The sequence below is a fragment of the Podarcis muralis genome, chromosome 1 (genome assembly GCF_964188315.1).
Source record: "Podarcis muralis chromosome 1, rPodMur119.hap1.1, whole genome shotgun sequence".
Taxonomy (NCBI): domain Eukaryota; kingdom Metazoa; phylum Chordata; class Lepidosauria; order Squamata; family Lacertidae; genus Podarcis; species Podarcis muralis.
This window is the reverse complement of record NC_135655.1, coordinates 92,893,417-92,917,538: the sequence shown is the minus strand read 5'-3', so window position 1 is coordinate 92,917,538 and position 24,122 is coordinate 92,893,417. Positions and strand designations below refer to the sequence as shown.

At 41.8% G+C, this 24,122-nt stretch overlaps 1 protein-coding gene across 3 annotated transcripts in view; it reads left to right on the top strand.

Moving 5' to 3' along the window:
• CFAP221 (cilia and flagella associated protein 221) overlaps positions 1-24,122 on the top strand; it is a 33,656-nt gene that overhangs the window by 4,942 nt on the left and 4,592 nt on the right. For 2 of the 3 annotated variants that reach the window (XM_028744084.2, XM_077935287.1), the window contains exons 2-22: positions 1,023-1,210; positions 1,949-2,049; positions 3,548-3,634; positions 3,754-3,849; positions 5,498-5,598; positions 10,247-10,350; positions 11,175-11,334; positions 12,616-12,748; positions 12,844-12,955; positions 14,080-14,191; positions 15,193-15,280; positions 16,230-16,319; positions 17,534-17,629; positions 18,309-18,405; positions 19,709-19,836; positions 20,688-20,768; positions 21,448-21,555; positions 21,698-21,835; positions 22,210-22,368; positions 22,470-22,570; positions 23,805-23,897. In XM_028744084.2, coding sequence (XP_028599917.2) covers positions 1,069-1,210; positions 1,949-2,049; positions 3,548-3,634; positions 3,754-3,849; positions 5,498-5,598; positions 10,247-10,350; positions 11,175-11,334; positions 12,616-12,748; positions 12,844-12,955; positions 14,080-14,191; positions 15,193-15,280; positions 16,230-16,319; positions 17,534-17,629; positions 18,309-18,405; positions 19,709-19,836; positions 20,688-20,768; positions 21,448-21,555; positions 21,698-21,835; positions 22,210-22,368; positions 22,470-22,570; positions 23,805-23,897 — 2,327 coding nt within the window. In that variant the 5' untranslated portion in view covers positions 1,023-1,068. Of the gene's footprint in view, positions 1-1,022; positions 1,215-1,948; positions 2,050-3,547; positions 3,635-3,753; positions 3,850-5,497; positions 5,599-10,246; positions 10,351-11,174; positions 11,335-12,615; positions 12,749-12,843; positions 12,956-14,079; positions 14,192-15,192; positions 15,281-16,229; positions 16,320-17,533; positions 17,630-18,308; positions 18,406-19,708; positions 19,837-20,687; positions 20,769-21,447; positions 21,556-21,697; positions 21,836-22,209; positions 22,369-22,469; positions 22,571-23,804; positions 23,898-24,122 lie in introns of those variants that run through there. The other variant, XM_028744074.2, reaches the window with a different exon arrangement.

Genomic DNA, 24,122 nt, shown 5'->3' with positions numbered 1-24,122 from the left:
TGAATTCCTCCCAGAATTACATATTTAAATAAACATCAAGTTTACATTTCTGGGTAGTCTTCCCTAAACAGAAATGTATTTAGTATGAATTAATAACAGCAAAGGTGCCTATTGTCATGTCATATGGCACTTGTAGAAATGCCAGTTCCATAGATTGGAGCAGGCACATACGGGGAGGGGGGCGGTATGGCCAGGGCTTTTTTCCAGCCGAAACTTGCCAGAACTCAGTTCTGGCACTTCTCAGGTGGGTGCCATTGCCATTCTGAGAAAATGTGGGAGGTGTTCATGGTGAGTTCCAGCACCACCATCCCTCTTTCATTTTCGGACAATAGCACTGGTGAGGCAGTCCTCCAAGTAAACTGGCTCCAGGTTGTTAAGGGATTTTTATACTAATAGCAGCACCTTGAATTTGGCCTGGTAACAAACCAGTAGCCGTTGCAGATCTCTGAGCAGAGATGTAGTAATCTGACAGGGTCTAGATTTCAGCCTCCTATTAAGGTTTAAGCCTTCCCCGCCCTTCACTAAACTTTGTTCTACAAACCTGTTGTTGCTGAGGGAACTGAGACATATCCTTCTGTGTCTACCCTGTTTCCAGATGAGTGAGTTTGGGGAAGGAAGGATTATAGAACAGATTTGTAAAAAAAAAAAAACCCTGTTGTGTATGCCACGTGAGAATCACCTTCAGGCAACTAAACAAGGAAGGGTCATTAAAAATTGTTGTTGGGTTTTTCTCCTGCCATAAAATAATTACATAGATATACATGGGCAGGTAGGTTTGTATAAATTAGTAGAGTTATTTGCATGTTGTTATGGCCATTATGAATGAATCTAATATCCTATTTATAAAGCATTTGTTGGTTTTAAGGGGGGGCGGATTCCTTGGAAATGCTCAGCAAGCTGTGTAACAGTGTCATCCACGGCAGCAGGAATTGAACTTTCGACTAGGAATTTGCACAACAAGTGTCTTTGTGCATGTAGGATTTTCATATGTACTACTACTATATTTTTGCATTTGATTACAGGGAATGATCGTTTTGATGCCTGGGAAGTTGTATTAGCCACAAGAAGATGGAAGTGGTGAAATCAGCCTGTTCTGAAGACTTCAGCAACACCAAAGAAACCCCTGAGAAACTGCAGTCTCTTCTTTTGGGCAGCCTGGTGGATGACACTAAGGAAGCAACTGATGTCCCCAATCGCCTTGTGGAATCCAGTAGGTGATTGGATATTCTTATGCAGGCGGGACTTCTTGATCTATAGGCTTTTGAAGGCCTTCGGGTGCTTCCAAATGTTAACTGTTTTCGGTGGGGTCCAAGGTTCATTACCAAGAAATCCAGGTTGTGCTGTTATAGTTGATTGGGAGGTCTTGCACAAAAAAACTACCTTCTAAAAGTTTAGACTTATTGGAAGAAGCTAAGAGATGGGTCAATGCATTGGATAGTGGAGGGGGGCGGGGTAATACTTGCTTTGATACAATGCCATTTCCTTGCGAACAAATAAGAGGAAACGCTTATTAAATAAACCAAGGTTATCTAATCTCCCTGAATGCTCAACAAATAGGTCATCTGAAAGACCTTTAGTCTTGCTCCTAATGAAGTTGACTGGTTGGCCAAGCAATCCAGAGATACACTGCTGCTGTGCAGGCCAAATGGCTGCTAAATCCTTTACCCACTTAGCCCAGGCAAGAAGCGAGGAGACTTACAAAAAGACAACATCTGGGTTAGTGTGGTGAGGCTGGGCAGGTTGGGAGCGGGTCCCTGATAGCTTTTTCGACAAAGAAGGTAGACTGATTAGACTGTGGCACCAATCTACCTAAGCTAATCACAGCTAAGCCTCATTAAAACAAATGAAACACATTAGTCACCGCTAATTTTAATTGAGTTCTGATCCAGCTGATCTGACTCAGTATACCAATTATTGCTTCTGCCTTCTTTTTTTCTTTTCTTTTCAGAGATATTTAGAAAGCTTGTAAGAAATGATGTCATACAGGCTAAACCTGCCATCATGCACTTTGGAGGGTATATAATGGAACACCACCACCAGCAAGTACTGGTAAGTAATAATGGTGTTGTTAGGTAGCGGACTGAAATGAAATAATTACAGCTGGAATTGCCCACTGGCCACCTATGCTCATCACGCGAAACCATGGTGTAGTCTCAAGATGTGCATGAGCAGGACGGAGCCACAGAGCATCCTGGACTTGGACATTCTTATCCTCCCCCTCCTGTACAGTTGGGAAAAGGACTTTGGTAGCATCTGCTTTTTGTTTCACTGGATCTCGAATTGTCATGCCATCCATAGAAGGGACCATGGTTTAGAGCAAGCCATTGTCAGATTCAAAACCATGGTTTATGAAGCTGGCTTGTTTAAACTAGTTGCAGCTGGCGGTAAACTACAATTCCTTGGGTGAGACAACACAGCTAGGGAAAAATCTCTATGTCAAGCCTATCCACACAGATTTATTTTTTTCTAATTCCCGTCTTTCTCCTTAATTTTGGCAGGAAGTGTATTCTCCACCCTGGTTCCTCTGAAGCGTCAAACAATTCTTGCATATTTTATGTATTATTAAACACATTATTATACATGTAATATTATATACATACACTCCCATGTTTCCTAAATTAACTAGCGTATCCATATAACAATGCGTTTTAAACTGTGTAAAATACATGTGTATTAATGTCCATTTACAATTATGTTACAGAAATATAGTACAGGATGGGGCTTGACACTTTTAAATTAATAAATTAATAAATATGTCTATTTTTTATGTATACCTAAAAAAATATGATACAGTGGTACCTCGGGTTACATACGCTTCAGGTTACAGACTCTGCTAACCCAGAAATAGTGCTTCAGGTTAAGAACTTTGCTTCAGGATAAGAACAGAAATCGGGCTCCGGCAGCGCGGCAGCAGCAGGAGGCCCCATTAGCTAAAGTGGTGCTTCAGGTTAAGAACAGTTTCAGGTTAAGAACGGATTTCCGGAACGAATTAAGTACTTAACCTGAGGTAGAGGTACCACTGTAGTGTAAAAGTGGCTGGGATGTAAGCCAGCATTTGATGCAAGAGGTGATTCATTAGGAATTGAACTCGATTGGTCAGAACCGCGAAAGTCTATGTCTAAATTCATTTAAAGATAGATTTCTCCCCCATCCTTGGACACAAAGCGAGATTCAGGGGAAGTGAAAATGCTGCCAGAGCTTCTCCTTGAACCAGGGCAGCAAGTGGTGCACCAGCTCTAAACTTGCTGTAGCTCCTTCCTGCTCATGAAAGTGTCTCTAAACCGTAGTGTAAGCATAATATAGAAATGTGGCCACTGTCTTTTGATCACTTTCTGAATATCTTTTCTATTTCATTTGCAAACACAAAGGGGGAGAAAACCCGTAAGAACAATACTGAAGGAAGTGATCGGTCAAGGACCTATTTTCCAAAGCTCACTAGATAGCAATTTGAATTCATTACAGTTAGACTGTCACTTAAGATTTTAAAACATAGATATTTGTTCTCAAAATGAAAGGGGGGGAAAACCCTGCTTATTTTGTTCTGCAGAAACTTCTGAATATTTCAAGCGAAGTTATAAATTTCCATGTTATTCCACCGGAGACCAAGTACTTTCAGATCAAATACAGCAAAATAGTAAGTGTCAGTAGTAACCTTCTCATCATTTGCATTTAATTCTCCACTTTCCATTTTCACATTGCAATATAAATGGCAGCTGGGCACTTCTTGGGAAATTACCGTTCTCTGTTTTACAGCAACGGCTTGTCCCTGGCTTGTCCTTCACAATTACGGTTGATTTCTGTGCTGATGAATGGCGATACTATTGTGACTGCCTTAGAATCCATTCTCAGGTAAGACACCACAAGGGGGGGAAATGTATATGTGGCCTCCTCCTCACTTTGTATGTGAAATAAATATGTTGTTGTACTCCATGATATATAAAAATAATGGATTGATCTTACAGATTAATATTACTCAATTTTATTCACTGTATTGTCAGTCTGTATTATTCATTCCTCTCCTTTGTGTTATTTTGTTCTACCCTCAGTGAAGAGATAACACACTGAATTTGGGGGGAGGGGGAGGGAGGAGCAAACAGAGGTCTAATGTGAACCTAATGGGGAAATACTAGGAGTGTCTGGTTTGGTTTGAAATACAAAATAGAAGTGTTCAGAAGAACAAAGGTTCCAGGTTTTTAAAAATCCTCGAAACTGGTCATTTTTTCAGTCAAATGCAGCAATTTTTTGTTGGAATGGATTATCTACACAGTATTTTCAGCCACAATCCTTACTGCAGTCTCCTTATAGGAAATACACTTGTGAAATTTGCATGGGAAATTCAACTCAGTGCTGCAGAAAAATAAAAATGAAGCTTCTTAGAATGCTGAACATTTTCAGGAAAGCTTCTATGTTTTTCAATTTTTCTTCATCCCCAAGAGGGCTAGAAACATGCCTTTAAAGGCGAAAAAATGTCATTTATTGGATGGAGAGATATATCTCTGTATAAGGCAAAAAGGTAAAGGTAAAGGACCCATGGATGGTTAAGTCCAGTCAAAGGTGACTTTGAGGTAGGGCGCTCAACTTGCTTCAGGCCGAGGGAGCAGGTATTTGTCCACAGACAGTTTTCTGGGTCATGTGGCCAGCATGACTAAACTGCTACTGGCGCTTGGAGGACCATGACAAGTGCCAGAACACATGGAAACACCGTTTACCTTTCCGTTGCAGCGGTATCTATTTATCTACTTGTACTGGCATGCTTTCAAACTGCAAGGTTGTTTATAAAAACCACTGGCGTGTGTGGCTGGAATGTAGCCCACTGTACAATTTTAAAAGCCACATCCATTTCTCTGGTTTAGACTGCTCTGCCTCCTTTCTTTTAGCAAATGTTTTGTGCCACTGGGGAAGTGGTAATTTTGTATTGATTTGCTTTGGATGTTTGTATGTGATGCCAATAAAAAGTTTGATGATGATGATGATTTCTCTGGTTTTGGGCTGAAAAAAGTTCCCATCCCTGATTTAGGCTGAAAGCACACTGATTTGGCCATATGGCTGTCTAAATCTGTTTCCAGGTTCTCATATCTGAGAATGGAATAAGGCCGTAATCCTACACACACACACACACACACACACACTGAACCTGTAGTCAGACACCTCTCTTGTCTGTTGCTGCACAGTGCCTAATATATATTTGGCACTTTTTATAAATAATAAACAATTGTTCTGATGATAAGTAAGTCTTGCATCTTGGTAGACATGTATAAAATCAGACTGAAGATCTTTCCCCTACATTGTGTATGTTCTTGTAATGATAGGGGAGGCATCTCCATTATTCTCTATTGAAAGCCAGTCATTTTTCACAAAATTCCTGCAGTCCATGTAACCTTGGTTCTTGTAACTCAGTAGTACAAGATGAGCCAGTTAGTAACCACCCCAGTGCATGTCAATTAATATTTATCTCTTGTAACAGTCTGTGTAATTTCCTTCTTGGTTTTCCCTCCAGGGAGATGACACGTTGCTGGTTCCTCTACATGCCTATCCTGTGATGAACACTGTAGAATTTCCATCCTTCATTAATTTATCTGATGTTTCTCTAGGACAATGGTAAGCTGTTATGATTTTTTTAAAATTAAACTGTTTCTCATGTGTTGCTAAAATAATTAGCTTAATGAGACGGGTTGGGGAGAGGGCCGAACGAAACAGAGTACCTTTTCATATGATATTAACTCAATCAGGAAATACAATTGCATCTGGTTTTACCATAGCAGTGTCCTTTCAGTGGGCAGGCATTGTAAAATATATTTGATTATTCTGAAAGATTATCTGCAACTGTAATGCTGTATTTCTCCAAGGCTGATGAGATTTCTGAGAGACAGTGTTTATATTCCAGCAGTATTCTGCCACTATGGTAGCCTTGGTTGTATAAATGCTTTTCATTAGCACTGTGGTCTTACTACAGAGTTATAGTGCAGAGATGATATATTATAGGTACAAATGAAGCTGACTTATAACAAATTAGACCATTGATCCACCTGTTTCAGTATTGTTTACATAAATTAACAGAGACTCTCCAAGGTTCCAGAAGGGAATCTTTCCCAGTCATACGTGGAGATGCCAGAGACCTCCTGTATGCAAAACAGATGCTCTATATTGGAACGTGTATAGAGAAGGGCGATCAAAATGATCAAGGGTCTGGAAACCAAGTTTTATAAGGAGCAGTTGGGGGAGTTGAGGATGTTTAGCCTGGAAAAGAGGAGACTGAGAGGAGATGAGATAGCCATCTTCAAATATCTCAAGGGCTGTCACATGGAAGGTGGAGCAAGCTTGTTTTCTCCTCCTCCAGAGGGAAGGACTCAAACCAATGGCTTCAAGTTACAAGAAAGGAGGTTCTGACTAAACATCAGGAAGAACTTTCTGGCAGTGAAAGCTGTTGGACAGTTGGAATGGTCTCCCTCAGGAGGCGGTGGACTCTCCTTCATTGTGGGTTTTAAAGCAGAGGAAAGACGGCCGTCAGTCATAGATGTTTTAGTTGAGATTCCTACGTTGCTGGGGTTTGGATTAGATCAGGGGTCAGCAAACTTGTGAGGGGCCAGACTATATTTTGAAGGGAAAAAATGAATGAATTCCTGTGCCCCACAAATAACCCAGAGGTGCATTTTAAATAAAAGCACACATTCTCCTCATGTAAAAACACCAGGCAGGCCCCACAAATAACCCAGAGATGCATTTTAAAGAAAAGGACACATTCTACTCATGTAGAAACATGCTGATTCCTGGACCGTCCGGGGGCCGGATTTAGAAGGCGATTGGGCCGGATCTGGCCCCCGGGCCTTAGGTTGCCTACCCATGGATTAGATGAACCTTGGGTCATCCAGCTCTGCAATTCTATGATGCTAAACCCTTGAACTATGACTTCCCGATGTATGAAAGTCCCTGGTTGTGGACCCAGAAACATTCTCCTGAATGCATTCAAGTGAAGGAGAGGAAGCGCTTTGAATGTGCTTTAAAGGTATAGTGTGTGTGTAGCATCTACTCACAGGCCTCATTGGAACCATTTTGCTTTTAACTCTATATATATATATATATATATATATATATATATATATATACACACACACACACACACACCATATTTTTTGCTCTATAAGACGCACCAGACCACAAGACACACCTAGTTTTTGGAGGAGGAAAACAAGAAGAAAAAAAATTCTGAATCTCAGAAGCCAGAACAGCAAGAGGGATCGCTGCACAATGAAAGCAGCAATCCCTCTTGCTGTTTTGGCTTCTGTGATAGCTGCACAGTCTGCATTCGCTCCATAAGACGCACACACATTTCCCCTTATTTTTTAGGACAGAAAAAGTGAGTCTTATAGAGCAAAAAATACGGTGTGTGTGTGTGTGTGTGTGTGTGTGTGTGTGTATATATATATATATATATATATATATATATATATGCAGGTTTTGGTGTCCTCGGGTGTCTTCCCGTGTAAAAGTTGGGGTGTCTAGGCGACGTTTCGACGAGGTCTCACTCGTCATCTTCAGGCTGGTGCTTTCGGCTTCTTGTTACTGGAACAGAGCAGGATCTCAGTGTTTGAGTTCCTATAAATACTGTTGAAGAGGTGTGGTGTATAGCCTCCAATGTTCTGGGCAGAGAGGAAGTTCCCAGGCTAGTGTGCCTTTTCTTCTTTTGTTCCTTAATTGCTTGAGGGATATCTTGAGTGATTTCTTGAGTGATATCCTGAGTACCACTTAGGTGGGTCATTAGGTGTGGATTAGTTGCTAAAGCCTTTGTGTCTTGACCTCTTGAACTTTGTGAAGAGTTTTTCTGAGAAGATGGCTGTACTGCACTTAGTTGTGCTCTGGCTTGGCTTCGTGTATAGGGGCGAGCTGTGGTTTTGTGGCCTGTGCCAGCCAGATCTGTGTAGGGATTGCAGGGGGGTGCAGCATCCGGACGTCGCCTAGACACCCCAATGTCTAAACGTCGCCTAGACACCCCAACTTTTACACGGGAAGACACCCGAGGACACCAAAACCTGCATTCCTGTACCCGTGAAAATCTACGAAAGCATATATATATATATATATATATATATATATATTCTTACAAATCCTGCTCGTTAAGTGAAAGTAAGTTTATTCTTTAAAAAATTCTCTCCTGAGTCCCATGATCAATTCCATTATTCACATACACCCATCTCACCCTGTCCACCCACGCCTTCCTTCTTAGGAAGGCCACAATTGCTACCCAAATTGGAAATGTTAAAAACCTATCAAGCAGTGAATCTCTTCTTCATCCAAACTGTTTTTTTAAAAAAACGTTTCAAGGCAATACTGCATATAAACTACATTCCTTATTAATCAGCTAGACAGGATTTTAATCAACAGTTTATAGAATGTTGGAGGAGTTTGAGTAAAAAATAATAATTTTTTTTTAACAAAGTGAAGAATATGCTGTGGTTTTTCTAAGTCATTTTGTTTTGACTAGTTAAAACCAGACATGCAGAAATCCTTACAGATAGGCTTGGATTTTGGAAAATGCACAGGGCATCCAACAGACGGGTGTCAGCCAGCTAGGAATCCAAAGCTGCTTTTTTAGCTTAGGATACGGGTGTAATCATTGGCTGAGAAGATGAGCCTAATCCCAATAACCTGTGAATAAGCCTTATTGATATCAATAGATGTAACTAAGCAAGAGCTGAATAACAGTTCCAATAGTTTCATGTTATCCGTCCTGGATGCTACCTCTTATAACCACAGATGGAGAAGTCAAGTTTCTGAAGGCAGCCCTGTTTAGGGAAGTTTTTAATGTCTGAAGTTTTATTCTGCTTTTAATGTTCTGTTGAAAGCCACCAAGAGTGGCTGGGGAAATCCAGCCAGATGGACCGGGTAGAAATACTAAATTATTATTATTATTATTATTATTATTATTATTATTATTATTATTATTAATGAGTGAGTGCTGCTCATTCTAGATAAAAATGGATGTAGTTTCTCTCTGTTGATCTATTTATACATGCAGTGTGCAAGTGGGGGATCTTTATGGGTGGAGTAGTCAAAACTGTGACCTACAACCTGAGTGACTGTCAGAGGAATTTGCTGAAAACTAAATTCTAAAACACCTGATCTATGAGGTCACACAATTTTTAATTCAGGATGTGCAGTTGAATTCTGTACACATCTACTCGGAAGTAAGCCCCATTGAGTCCAGTGGGACCCCAGGCTCGCAGGATCTCATTTGTTTTTTGCTAGAACCCTGAGATTCACAGAGCAAAACCTGGTGCAAAAGACACATGCTTGGAATTAAAGAATTATCAGTCCAGGAACTCACAGTGTTTCCATACAAGGACCCACTGCTGGTTATCTCAAGCTTCTGTCGTTTCAGCAGTAGAATTTGCTGGGCTAGGTGGGTTATGCTGTTTCTTCTGTTATTAAACAATTTAGTGTCAGAAATCCTGGTTGATCTAGAGAAAACTACCCAAAGATTTACCTTCTGCCCAAGCCTCATATAAATTAAAAACACTGTAGTGATTTCAGCTGCCTTTTCTTTCTTATTATTTTCATAAAATAATATAAATTTTCATTCAAGATAATATGGTAATGAAAAAGTACAGCATCAGAGCAAATTAAATACATGTTTGTTTTGCAGATTATTGTGTTTTTTCTCTTCCAGGAATTGCTAATTTTGATAAAAATACTACTTTATTGTCACCTGTCTCTGGTTCATATATTGCATTAATTTGACAAGGGTTTCATATTCGTGTCTCTTTGTACTTACGTTTCCGACAATTTTTTAATTATTTCAATACATCAGGAAAGAACGACTTGTGTAACTACACAAAATCAAATCCAGTTATATATAAAGGCCCTACATCACTTAGTGCAGAGTCAGACTAAAAATAATTGCAGAAAGAACAGCAACCAGTTCAGAAAAGATAGGGCATCACAACCTAGAACTGAATATGTTTGGGATCCAGTGATCAATCCCAAACATTACTGATCCAGGTCTCTCTGGATAGCTCTATAGAAGACTTCCATTGCTGAGCAGCAGCCATCTAAAGCTGCTACCAGCATGAAAGGAGCCAAATTTTTGTGTTTAGCCGTTGGATTAAGGTCACTTTCCAGGGCTAAGGAAGGTTTGTACTTACCTGTTCAGTACATTTCTATCTGTCATGCTGCCCAGGGGTGGGCAGATGTGTTAATGAACATTAATGTAATTATTTCTGATTCTTTTGTCCTGTATCACCTTTTCCAGTAAAGAATATGTGATTCCGCTGGAGTGCAGCTGTCCCATAGATTTTGAGTTCCACGTAGACTTTCTTCAGCCTCACAAAGCCTTTACTGTTCATCCAACATCTGGTAAAATCTTGGGAGGGGGAGCATTACTTCATTAATGTGTGAATGCTAGCATCTTAAATAGCATGTACTGTATATATAAACATATTATAGTGCAATCTGCCACCACCCCTCATGCTGGGCTGGGTAGGTAGATGGGTGGGTGGTTTGAATGAGGAAAAGTGTCCCTTCACCCAGCTAAGACATCTTTACAGCAGCTGCTGAATTTGTGGGTTGACAGCCAGTTGAAAGCCCCAAAATGTGGGGTTCAGTGCGAAGGGCCGACCCAAGCTGGCCCATAACTCTCTGGATCTCAAGCCAATCTCACTGTCCTGTCCACCCACTCCAGGCTGCCATGCATGGCAGGGCTGTAGATAAAGCCACATCGGTGGTAGGGAGGATGTTAGGATTGCCCCCTACTCCACAAATTAAGAACAGAGATCTTAATTGCTACAGCCTCCCCAGTTGGAGAAAAGGAAGCCTATGAGCATCGAAATGCTGCTAGACTACAATGCCCATCATCCCTGGAAATTGGGCCATGTTGCCTTGAGCTGATGGCATAGTTTATCTGCACCAGGATGCTTCCAAAAGGTTGAACTTTTGGGATAATCATGTTGTTTGTTTGTTTGTTTTTACCAAGAAGTGCCACCAGCTGCTGAACTATACTAGTAATTCGCTTTTCCAATCACCTTGCCAAATTCGCATTACCTTTAATGCCTCTCAAACTAAGCTTCCAAAAATCCCTGATTGTTCTGTACAATTTCTTTCAGTCATAAAAGTGCTGTGATTTCAAGGTGAATGCACTAACTATTTTTTTGTTTTTGTTTTAATTCACTCATTTGCTACAGGAATAATTCCTGCCAACGGGAAAGCAGAAATTATGGTAACATTTGCACCATTTGAATACGGAACAGCCCAGATGAAAATGGAGTTGTGGATTTCACAATTTAACTCAAAACCTTATATATGTGCATTCACAGGAATATCATCACCACGCCCTACATTAACGTACGTGCGGCCGGTACTTGCTTTGAACATTTTTTTAAAAAATCATTGTGTGTTTCACTGAGAAACCTTTATAAAATAATATTTCCTGGGGAGGGGTGTACCATACAGTGTGTGTGTGTGTGTGTGTGTGTGTGTGTGTGTTAGAAACAAATGAGCCAAGATGATATAAATACATCAGGCTGAATCCAGAGTAAATGAGTAAGTAAATGTGGTGTTAGGCGACATTGAAATCAGAGGAAAAGGTTAGCTACAAAGTCCTGTAGATTTAAGTGGAAGGTAAGTTCCTCTAACTTTGGATCCAGCCCATCATTTTGTTTGGAAAAAGCTGCAGTAAAGATACTTCTTAATAATGCTTTGAGAACAGTAATGTCATTTTTTAACACCAGACTGAATTTCAGCATCATATGTTTATAATTAGGGAGGGAAAGAGCTGTCTTAGTTTCTAGTCCATGTCAGTTTCATGTGCTCCTTCCTAGTTCCATTCTGTCCCATTTCTGCATTAATGTGTATTTAAATAAAAATGTGGATGAAAATGTATAGTTAAATATGTATTTTTAAGAGTTGACTTTTTTTTTCTCAGGGTATGCATTTCTCAACATATTTTATCCTAAAATAAGCATTTTTGGTAACTAATATGGAGTTGAGAACTGTGTCACAAAATGCACTTCAGAAGTCACAGAAATATGATTCCCTAGCAGAGATGAGTATTTTCGTATTGGAGTCATATAAATGAGGACTTTACATCCTCCAAATAATTTTTTAGAACTTAGGAAAAAATAGAATCTAAAGTGTTTTCACAATAATGTAGGCAGCTTTCATAGTCTCTTGGCTAGGTCTCAAGAGGCTAACTTTATAAACTTACAAATTCTGACTGGGCTCAGATTATAATCTGAAGCAGAGAACAATTTTTGAGAGCTCCTCAGCCATCACCACCCCAATTGTGCTCACTCTTTCCTCCTTCTTACCTTGGAACTCACTTGGCAAGCAGAGGCAAGGAAGGAGAAGAGAGGTTGGGTATTTGCTTGTTCTCCCCCTTCTCCATTTTAACATTGTGCACATAAAAGGGTGCCTGGGCTCTGAGCACATGTGGAAGATATAACTGTCTCAAGGGCTTCTGCCATTGCTAAAGCATACACAATGATTCAAGTCTCACAATATCCAAAGTTTTAGACTCCCGCTTAAAAGCCAACGTTTTTTGAACCACATCTACAGTCCTTTGCAGAACTATAGCTGTACTTCCATCTATCACAGTTAAAATTATGTGTCTCTTATGAAATCTAGGAGAGCAGACTTTGAGAAGCAAGAAGCAGTTTTGGCGAGAATACCAAAGTCTCCACAAAAAGCAGTGGCACGGCTACTGCAGAAGACAGCATTGCCAAAGCAAGAAGGGAGCAGTCCTCTACAAAAACCACAGGTGGGGGATTTAAGGAAAACAATAACGGCGGCAAAAATTGTTAGAACAAAATTGGGCCCATTATTTCTTTTGATGTGTCACATTTTATTTCATAGGCCATTGAATATAAAAACTTGAGATTCCCAGCTGATTTGTCAAATCCTTATGCTGTGGCAACTGTTTTGGTTCAGGAACCAGGCAAAATAAAGATTAAATACTTAAAAGAAGGTAATAACTTTGAATATTATGTGTTTGTGTAATGTGTGGTACTACAGGTCTGGAATTTCTGGGCCTGACTAGAATACATGGAAATGGCAGCAAACACACTTGATCTGTTCAAGACTAAGTGTGTAAGTCACAAGTGTGTAAGTCACAAACTATTTCGCCTATTTGCATTTGCATTATATTCCCTCCTCTTCCTCTGTTGTGTCCCTTGTGATGTTTTCTAAATTGTATGCTCTTTGTTTTCATTTTATCACTTTCCATCTTCTCCCCCAATCCACCTCAGGCAGATTGGCTAGTCAGCCCTAGGAAAGTGGTTTGAAGTTGGAGGAACTTGTTCCCACCATAAAACACAGCTTAGTTTGACTGATTTTGGCATTTCTGTACATTTACTAATTTGATTCTGTGACTTGCAGGTACTAATAATGTATCATTGTAGTTCTTACATAATATGCATAGTATGAATAATTTCATAATTTTATTGTATGATTAGTCTATATGTATTATACATACCGTACATACATACATAGAGGATGGATACTGCCCTGGTATCTCTATACTGTAGCTGGACAGGTGGTTATAAATATTTTTGGACAATAAACAAACTGAACCATTCCATCTGAATCTGAAGGATCTTCCCCCTGTTTAAATAAATCACTTCCAACTCTCATGGCCTTGCAATTCTGAGCACTGAAGGTCCCTTCGACACAGTATAACTTTGTGTTTGTGAGGACCACGCTTATTAACCTCCCTGCATGGTTTGGCCTCAGACCCTCTCTGTACTGATACTGCCGCTGTGCCACCCTGGTCGTCATATGATCACTTCTTCACATGTGTACCACTTGATGAGGGTTTGTTGTATATCTTGAATTATGTTATGTAAACAAGAAACGTCTCATTTGAAAATATTCATAGAGCCGAGGTCTTATTCCCATAACACCTGAAGCTTCATCATAAACTCCTGTAAAACAGATCTTGGTAGCAATATAATCCACACTTTTTCAACATTCTGCAGTCTCTTTATAACGCCATACTAAATGGAATATTTCACCATTTGTGACTGCAGCCAGTGGTGGAAGGGCTATTTTACTCTGTCTCCTGAGCATCCTGTTTGTATTTGTGCCCTACAGTCCTAGGAGGGCAAGGTGATGGAGGAGCTATAACAAGGCAGGTGAAAGAAGCTGTTTTTGAATTGAAAGTCAAGCAGGATATACAAGCAGAGCTAACCAACCAACTTAAATGGTGAGTGGCGCTCACATATTATGCAAGCAGAATTAAACAAATATAACGGCTCATTGTATTTAGGACTAACTGAATACGCCGCTTAGTGTATCTTTTGCAAAAAGTGGATAAAGTGATTTTATTTTTTGCTTCCCAGTTTGTAGCTGGTGAAAAATTATATGATTGTGATTTATCTTGGTCAATAACTGAACAAAAAACTTACTGGGACGTATCCAGTGATGGTTTTGCACTAGTGGAAAGCAATTCCACTTCTGCAATGTGCAGTCCCTTCCCCCCCCCCTCCAATATTGGGAGGCCTTCTGGAACAGTAAGGGTTATGACACAGGGGGCTGCAATAGGTAGAGGAACTGGTGAAAGATAGGCTTTGGGCATAAGCAGAAGCACTTTCTGCGACACAACTCGTTGTTGAATCTTGGTTTGTAAATCATTCTTGTGCCACTAACAAATGCAGTCTTTGGTTTGAAACAAAAAAGAAGCACAGGGCTATAAACCAGAAGAGTACTTGAAAACAGAAGGGAGTGATTCAGCCAAAATTAAACATTTTAAAATTAGGTGGATTTCAACAGTAGAAATTCCGTTGAAATTACTGGGATTTAAAAGTGCTCAATTGTGTCTTGCCCATGTCAAGTCAATAGGCAGGCGATCTAAAAAATCTGCACAATGTTTGCATTGGATTGATTTACTCTTTGCAAAAGCCTTGTTAGTACAGTGGTACCTCGATTTAAGAACAGCCCTGTTTGCGAACTATTCAGTTTAAGAACTCCGCAAAACCGGAAGTTTGGGAACTTTTATCTCAGTCTAAGAATGGAATCTGAACGGTGGAAGGGCACTGGCAGCAGGAGGCCTCATTAGGGAAAGCGCACCTTGGTTTAAGAACGGTTTCGGTTTAAGAGCAGACTTCCAGAACAGATTAAGTTCGTAAATCAAGGTACCACTGTAAATAGTTGTCTGAGCTGAACTTTAAAGTGAAAACTGTTCTCTCCTCTCTTATTTGAATGCAGGCAGGTTCATTTAGGCAAAGATCCAATTTCTCCAACTTTTCAAAAGCAATTTTCTGAAGACCGACATAGAGAAGTAGAACTGTACAAGGTAGGGCATATTTTGTTTTAAAAGAACTATGTGGGTTTGTTACATTGCAGGCGACAGCTGGGATGCATGTACCAAGGAGATAGATCCATCTTGTTAGAGTATACAAGATGTGTTCAGGATTGTGGCTTAAAGACTTACCTTGAGAGGAAGCATGCACCTTGCTGCCATTAATTTTTTTGGATAATATGTGCAGTCCCGTTTCCTGTCTTCAGAGTTCACATGCAATGTATAGCAGGAAGAAAAAGGAAAGTGGGGGAGAAACAGAAGAAGAGGGGGGGCACCCACTATACAAGGTTTCCGGGGATAGCTTCATGTACCCTGTAGGTTGGGCAGTGGTCCTGTGGCATCAATATACCAGTGCTACTTTTGGAGCATGCCATAGTCTTACATGCCTATTCAATGTAGACAAATAGTCAAAGGGATACAGGAATCTGCCTTGTACTGAGTCAGACGCGTTGTCCATCCAGTTCAGTATTGTCTACACTAACTGGCAGCAGCTCTCAAGGGTTTCCAAAGGGGATCTCTCTGGAGATGCTGGGGACTGGACCTGGGAACTTCTGCGTGCAAGGCAGATGATCTGCCGCTGAGCTACAGTCCACTTTATTTGTATACTCCTTTTCTACATCTTATGCTCAAAGTGGTTCACAGTTCACAGCAAAGTATGACAAAAAGCAATGCACCACAGTCCGTAATATCCAGAAATGTAACACCTTGTCCCTTAGAGTTCCAGACAACTTTGTCTCAGCTGGAGAACGATCTCATCCCACTCCTTCAGTGGCAACCTATGAATCAAACCCAGAACTCGCCTCACTGATGAGTTCTGCTTACATTTTGCAAGTCCCTTGGAAGACTACAATTTTATTGAGCCCTAAATGCAAGACTTTGCTTAAAGATCCATCAATGTACTAATGTGGGTATTTATATATCATTGTTTATGGTGCTGAGGCAGATTAAAAGGGGAGAGCCTATTCTGGAGAAGGAGTTTCAAAGGAAGAATGTTGAAGTCTCAGTCAAACGTGTCATCCGAGACATTGGCGAGGTAGGTCTTTGTGTCAGAGTCAAATGGGTAGATGGGAATACAGCAGGGAAGCTTGCCTTTGCGTTAAGAAATCCTTGTGAATATAACTGGGAAACTTCCTTTCGTTGGTGTCTCTCGCCAATAGGAAATAACAGGGGAAAGAGTCTGGTGAGCACTTGGAGATTTATTAGGGAGAACAGTTGTGCGGGGATAGCCTAAGATTGCAGCAGTAGTGTGGGGATGTCATAGCCACCTGAAATTTGTTGATTTAAAAAGAAATCTGCATCCCAGAGTTGATTGGCAGAGAGGAAGAAATGAAACAAGTTGTCACCATGAAGTTCTGATTATTGTAATCTTCTTGTGCTTCTTGGAAATAAGGTTGCCTCCAGGCTCTTTGTATTTTGCTGGAGGGATTCACTCACATGCTGGAAATTTAGGTTTACACAATTAAAGTGGATTAAAGTACACTGGTGTAACAAATCCACTTTTAAAGTTAAATCTATCTCTTTGTGGTTAGGAAAGTGATGGGAAAATTTATTGAAAAGTGTAAACAATTGATTACAGTAAGATCATGTCCTGCGCAGGGGTTACATTCTGAGTGGCGTGGGTGGCGTGTAAAGCCGGAATCATGCACAGTTGAATCTTACCTGCCAGAGCTGGCGCAGGATCTTACAGGGCTATCCAAGATCTTGTGAAGGCCTCTGCAGCGTGTGCAAAGCCTTCCCCAAGCCTGGTAAGCAAGTCTGAGAGCTTAAAATCTCTTGCTGTGCCTGGAAAACTCAGCCGGGAAAGAAACTTTTAAGCTCTCCGCCTTGCATGTGTTTAATTTGTGCGATACCAGTTGGCCTGCCGCTGAGCACATAAAGCTGTGATTGCACAAGTTAAAAGGGCACAAGTTGTGACCCTGCTGTAATGGGAACGAGTATCACCACTGCACAAGCAAATCAAGATTAATGTTCGTAGATGTAGAACTTTCCTGCAAACATCAGAACAAATGTTCCATAAAGACCGGCCACTGTCAAACCTCCATGTAAGCAAATTGGGATGAATGCTCAAGAAACAGGCAATCCAGAGGAGCCCTTAGTTCTACAGAAGTCAATGGGCCATACTTCTGTGTAATTGCAGATACTTTCACCAGTATAAATAGGCTGCTGTTAAATAAAGAGCTTGAAAGTGTTTATTCCTAACTGTAACCCTTTAAGACTGAAACTGTTCCCTTTTTGTGTGCCGTGCAGCCCCCGAAATTCTATCCCACGTTTGATCTCCTGCTAAACAACCCTTGGTGTCACAGGCACTGGAATCTGCGACGGTTCCAACAAGCTGCTCGAAAGGTACTGAAACAAATTGTCTCAGTTCAATACTGGTGTGCCACCTGCCAGCTGCAGGAATGCTGCTCATTCCTAAATCCTTCCTGAATTTGCAAGTGTGTTTTATAACTTTTTTTTTTTAAGTTACAGTTTTGCTGTGAAACTATGATTGAATCTATATTGCGGGTATGATGGCTTCACTGCCTAAAGTGTTTGAATTAAAAGGAAACAGTATGCCAGCTGTTGTATAATCCCACCATTCCATACAGCTGCCAAGCCTAATTCTGCATGGGTAGGAGAAAGTGGAAGTCACAGTAGATGCACTGCAGCAATTATACCAGGCTGTTGGATGCCTCGCCTTCCAGCTTCACAAGAACAACAAACATTCCTACACTTTAAGGTTCCATAAGTATGTTGATCGGTGCTTCAGATAGGTAGCTGTAGGCAGCTTTAAAGGCGTTATAATTTTTGTGCCTTCTTTTACGAATTCAAATTAGTTTTTAAAGGGCCACATGCACTCTTTGTGCATATATTTTCCAAGTTTGTTTCACAACTGTAAGGTCTAGAAAACCCTGGGGCTTAAAAACGAAACAAAACAATTTGGCAGTTTCCAGACTTATGTACACAGAGATTCCAGAAAAGTTTTAGAAGACACATGCCACATAGAAAATGGATTGAACAATATCCTAAACGATTCTCCTAGATCTTGGTTCACGGCCGGCTCAATCGTGTGCTAAGTGTGTGGCGTGGAGTATTTAAAAATATGAAAACCCAAGACTGGGAAGAAGCATTCCCATCAGGTAAGCCCTCCAATTTGGAAACCTGTTTTTTAATATTTGTTTTCGTGTCACGTTGTGAAAAATGATTAGAAAGGATGCCATGACACACTGCTGCGATGCGCACCCTCGTGTGCTATAAATGAATGAATAAAGGAACAGCTAGAAAAATCCTTCCGTACCAAGATGAGTTTTGTAGCACAGCCCTGCAATGCTTCCACTCTGCTTTTTCCTCTTGTCCTCTGTGGGTGGGCCACACATCACAAGTACTTTAAAAGCAAGAAACAGGAATGTCATACCATTTGCTTTGTGCCATAAATGGCAATGGCTACTGTCAGATGCAGGTGGTGGTTGCTCGTGAGTAACCAGGCAGGACTCCGACCTGTCTTTTACAGGTTTTATTTGGTGCAAACTATTTACAGTGCGGGACGCGGGTGGCGCTGTGGGTAAAACCTCAGTGCCTAGGACTTGCCAATCGTATGGTCGGCGGTTCGAATCCCCGCGGCGGGGTGAGCTCCCGTCTTTCAGTCCCAGCTCCTGCCCACCTAGCAGTTTGAAAGCACCCTTAAGTGCAAGTAGATAAATAGGGACCGCTTACTGGCGGGAAGGTAAACGGCGTTTCCGTGTGCTGCGCTGGCTCGCCAGATGCAGCTTTGTCACGCTGGCCACGTGACCCGGAAGTGTCTCCGGACAGCGCTGGCCCCCGGCCTCTTAAGTGAGATGGGCGCACAACCCTAGAGTCAGACACGACTGGCCCGTACAGGCAGGGGTACCTTTCCCTTTCCCTTTTTATTTACAGTGCAGAACCACAAAGTTCATGTCCGTCTTAGTCACTTGCAGAACCCAGGAGTGGCCCCTTCCGGCTTCTCCCCCAACATTAGACAACCCAAATCTCTGCCTCCCCTTTCGTTTCACCCCTCTGCGAAAGCTGGGCAATGGAAATGGCGTGTCTGCCTCCTGGCCAGCCGGACTAGGTGAGGCGCTTGGGCTCTCAGCAGGATCTTCGAGCCCTCTCCTTGCTTGGCTGGCCCCTTCCCTCTCTGCTCCACTGGAGGTGTGGCTTTCTCCACCGCTGGACAAGGATCTGCTCCTCAGAAGCATTGGAGGCTCTCTGTATTCCCCTGCCTCCCTCCCCTGTTCTGATGGCAGTCCCGTGACCATTTAGGCAGAACAGCAGAAGGGACACCTTCTGCCATCATCTTCCAAGTCCCAGGGGTCAAAATGAGCAACGAAGGGACAGAAGTATCCCACCGTTTCTGTTGATCAAAATGCATACCGACTCTTCACTCAGTCTTAGCATTTGTACATTTCTGTCCTGGTTCAACAGAAAGCAGTTCCGAAACGACCAGCACACTAGCGATAAGTGATGATGGAAGAGTGCCTTGTGTCCTCACGGAAGATCGCCTGCTGCCTTCTGAATTCCCCACTTACAGTTCGTCTCGGGCTGATGAGCTGGTAGGTGCCTCTGTGACGTTAGCAATGGTTGATGGGTTAAAAGAGAGTGTCGCACTCCTTTCATTCGGTTGGGCAGCCGCTTCCTGTGGCTACAAAACTGGCTTTCTCAAGCCCATCGATCCCAATTAAAAAGCATCCTGTGGTTACCTGTATGCCAGTTATGATATTTCCTCCTCAGTCCAACCATTAGAAAAGATTGTTGTTACATAAATTGAAAACTAATAACAATATTTATTTGTTTGTTTTGAGAAGAAAAGACAAATTTTCCTGTTTGAAAGATTGATAGTGGAAGGTACAATTCAGTACTTGAGATTATTTTTCACAATAATCTGCATCAGAAAGTCTGGTGGGACCAGAATTTTGAAATTTCAATTGAAAAAATCTGGAGGAAGCACTGGTCTAAGGTTCCATTTAAACCTTTGGGAGCTGCATTTGAAGTTGGTCCATGGTTCGTATTTAACGCCAAGGCATCTGTCTTGTGTTGCCCCAAGGGATGTGTCTGCTGTTCTTGGAAGGGATGCCAAGTTGTAGGCACCTACTGACCTGTCTAGTGGGACTGCCTGAGGTTTATAATTTCACATTATGGGACTTTGCCTAAATTGCCTTTACTACTGCTCAGCCAATCCCATTGTTTCCACAGATAGCATTATTAATTTTCTTCTTGGCTGAGGATCACAACAATAAGAATCAAGAACGAGTTGCTCACTTCTTAGTGGTGGCTCAGGCCACATGGTGGAATGCTGGAAGACATTAAATTAAGAACTCTGGGTTTCTAGTATAATTAAAAAATGGCAGATAGCCCTATTGGAAATGTGATACCATCTTACATACTGTTTTGATTTTTTCCCCAGGCACCTGAAGCTCTTGGTATAGTTCCTGTCAGGTCTGCAAATGTTAAGATTAAACAACTTCACCACTTCTATGAATTAAAGGTTAGATGGCTGCTAAGTCGGGTCCTGTTTTTTACTTTATGCTAGATGTTGGGCGGGACGCGGGTGGCGCTGTGGGTTAAACCACAGAGCCTAGGACTTGCTGATGAGAAGCTCGGCGGTTCGAATCCCCGCAACTGGGTGAGCTCCTGTTGCTCGGTCCCTGCTCCTGCCAACCTAGCAGTTTGAAAGCACGTCAAAGTGCAAGTAGATAAATAGGTACCGCTCCGGCGGGAAGGTAAACGGCGTTTCCGTGCGCTGCTCTGGTTCACCAGAAGTGGCTTAGTCATGCTGGCCACATGACCTGGAAGCTGTACGCCGGCTCCCTCGGCCAATAAAGCGAGATGAGCGCCGCAACCCCAGAGTCGGTCATGACTGGACCTAATGGTCAGGGGTCCCTTTACCTTTACTAGCTGTTGGGCAAGGCATGATCAAGAGGGAACAGGTGGCAGATTTCTAAGTTCTCCAATTTTTGTTTTTTAAAATTGTAGAACTAGGTCAATAGAGAGGGATATTGATCCTGAAATGCCTGCCATGTGAAGTGTTTCCTCTACACAGTGTCATGGGAAGGCATATGAATTACGATAAATATGATATTCCCTTGTTAATTCATTTTAGGTAGTTGTCATTGGTTCATTAGAGTTTTCTACCGTATTTCAATTCCTTTTGCCTTTGTCCAAAGGTCCCTCAGCATTTCACCCTCATGGCATATCAGCCATTCTGTGTGCACCATGCGGCAACCAGTTACAAAGTTCCAAAATATTCCCAAATTCTGAGGACCGGTGCAGAGGTAACAAAACTTCTCCAGTATTGCCCCCCCCCCCTTTTCTCGTGTTAATCTTAGCATTTGGTGGTTCAATAAATACTTTTAAAAAAACCTAACTAACAGAAAGACACCTTTCCAGAACATTTACTTTCTGCCTTTTTATCAGGAAGAGTTGATCCCAGTAATACCGGCTTCAGAGGAAAAACTCCAGGCGCAAGAAGACGAACTGGACACCACCCTGCTAAACCTCAGAGCTCCCGAAGCTTTGCTTCATCCTCCAACCGATCATCCACTTCAGATTTTTGTAAGTAAAAAAGGGCAGGCCTCAGGGCCACATCCTGAATGGCTTGACTACAGTGGTACCTCGGGTTACAGACGCTTCAGGTTACAGATTCCGCTAACCCAGAAATAGTACTTCGGGTTAAGAAATTTGCTTCAGGATGAGAACAGAAATCGTGCTCCGGGGGCAGCGGGAGGCTCCATTAGCTAAAGTGGTACCTCAGGTTAAGAACCGTTTCAGGTTAGGAACGGATCTCCAGAACGAATTGCGTTATTAACCCGAGGTACCACTGTATTCAGTTTCCTGACTCCTTATTGGTTGGCTGTCTTCAAAAGAAGCAAGAATTGGGGGTGTGGTCTGTGGCTCTTGTTCAGTGTCGCCCTTCGTTTCCTTTTCAGAATCCTAGCCCAGGACTGTGTGAGTTCAAGCAGCCATTTCCCTACGCAGAAAGCAGCATTGAATATCATATTTGCCCCATTCCGAAATACGAACTTACCAAGCAGTTCCCAGCAAAATCCTGCATACCGATGACACAGAAGAAGTTCCTTCATCACAGGGTAAGGGCTGTTGAAGTCACTGGGGATCCAAGACATGGGAGCTTGTCTTCTTTTACTGGCTAAGATTGCTAGCAGAATTTTCTGATGTGTGGTCTTTTCAGGAGGTGATTCACGGCCTAACCGGCTGGAGAAAATTCCCATCAGTTATCCATTCAACTTTACCTAATGTACCTGCTCTGAACAACATACCAATGCCATTCTGGTAAGTAAGAACGAGTGCTTTTGTTGAAGCACCTAATTAGGTTTATTGCACCTCAGTTGTGTAGACCCGAAACAACCCAGGGAATGTCGCAAGACTAAAAGTGTGGGCTTCCTGACAGGCTACTGATAGGCTAGTTCGTTTACAGTTTACAGTGGTACCTCAGGTTACAGACGCTTCAGGTTACAGACTCCACTAACCCAGAAATATTACCTGAGGTTAAGAACTTTGCTTCAGGATGAGATCATGCGGCGGCAGCAGAAGGCCCCATTAGCTAAAGTGGTACCTCAGGTTAAGAACAGTTTCAGGTTAAGAACAGACCTCCAGAACGAATTAAGTTCTTAGCCCGAGGTACCACTGTACTATTAACTTATTTCAAAGCATTCGTATCCCATTCTTCAGATGAAAAACGGTGCTAAGAACAACAGCCAGATGGTCCCGGGCCATTGATCTGTACTTTGGTCAGATCAGATGAGCCAACAATGAGTGCTCATCTGGGAGCTAGCCATTTATTTATTTATTTGTCCTAGGCTTATTAATATCAAAGTGAAATGCTTGATTTGTGCATACGGCATTGCATGTGGTCAGTAGAGGTCAGGCTAAGCCTAAATTACTCCTCAGTGAGGAGTTGAGGGAAGGGGAAGTTGGCTGCTAGATTTGTTCAAAGGAAGAACTTAGCTCGGCAGATTGTGGCTACTGTTTTGTCGACTGCTTAGGTGGCCCCAAACCACTTGGGTTTGAAGGAACAAAGGGTCTCTTTCTAAGCAACACTCTTACAATGTAAATGGCTCATTTTGATCGGATTTTTCTGTCTACGCATCGGGCACATTCCACACATTTCTGGTTTTTTCAGTCATGGATCCCTGCTGTTCCACCACTTTCCACCCACACCATTGGCAGAGCGTTTTTGTCCATCCCCTCAAAGTTTTCTGTGACCTGTAAGGTCAGACCCTGTTTTATGTGTTTAAAGGTTATGATGGAGGTAGGGAGGGTCATAGCATTGTGTTCGCTCTTGTTTCTTTTATAACATTTTCAAGAATAACAATAGTTACTAATAAAAACAACTTAAAAGACCCAACAGTGAATGTAGACAACACACACACACTACATATTCCTTATTTTTCGTTCGAAAGGCATTGATATAGTTATCTATGAAAAGATAACATTATGGAGAGGGTGTAGATTGTGTTTCTCCCATTCTCTCCTACCTGCATCACTGTGGTTCTGTCTTCCGCAGCATTGATCCCTACAATAAAGTCATGATTCCAAAAGCTGTACCTCCAATACTGAATGACTTGCCAGAGCATGATAAGGAAAGTGTAATCGACGAGTAAGTTTCCTCTGCGCTGTTCTTCTGAAACAATTTTATTGTGTTTCAAGCACTGGGACTTGACTGCAAACGTGTATGTGTATGATTAAAGGTGTACAAGGTTGCTCTTGTATGCATGATGCTTGGGTTCCTAAATGACAAGTTAGGCTACAGTCCTAAGCCCACTTAAACCTGGGAGCAGCAGGATCGGTGGAGTGGTGATGGCAGGGCAGCGTTGCGCACCTT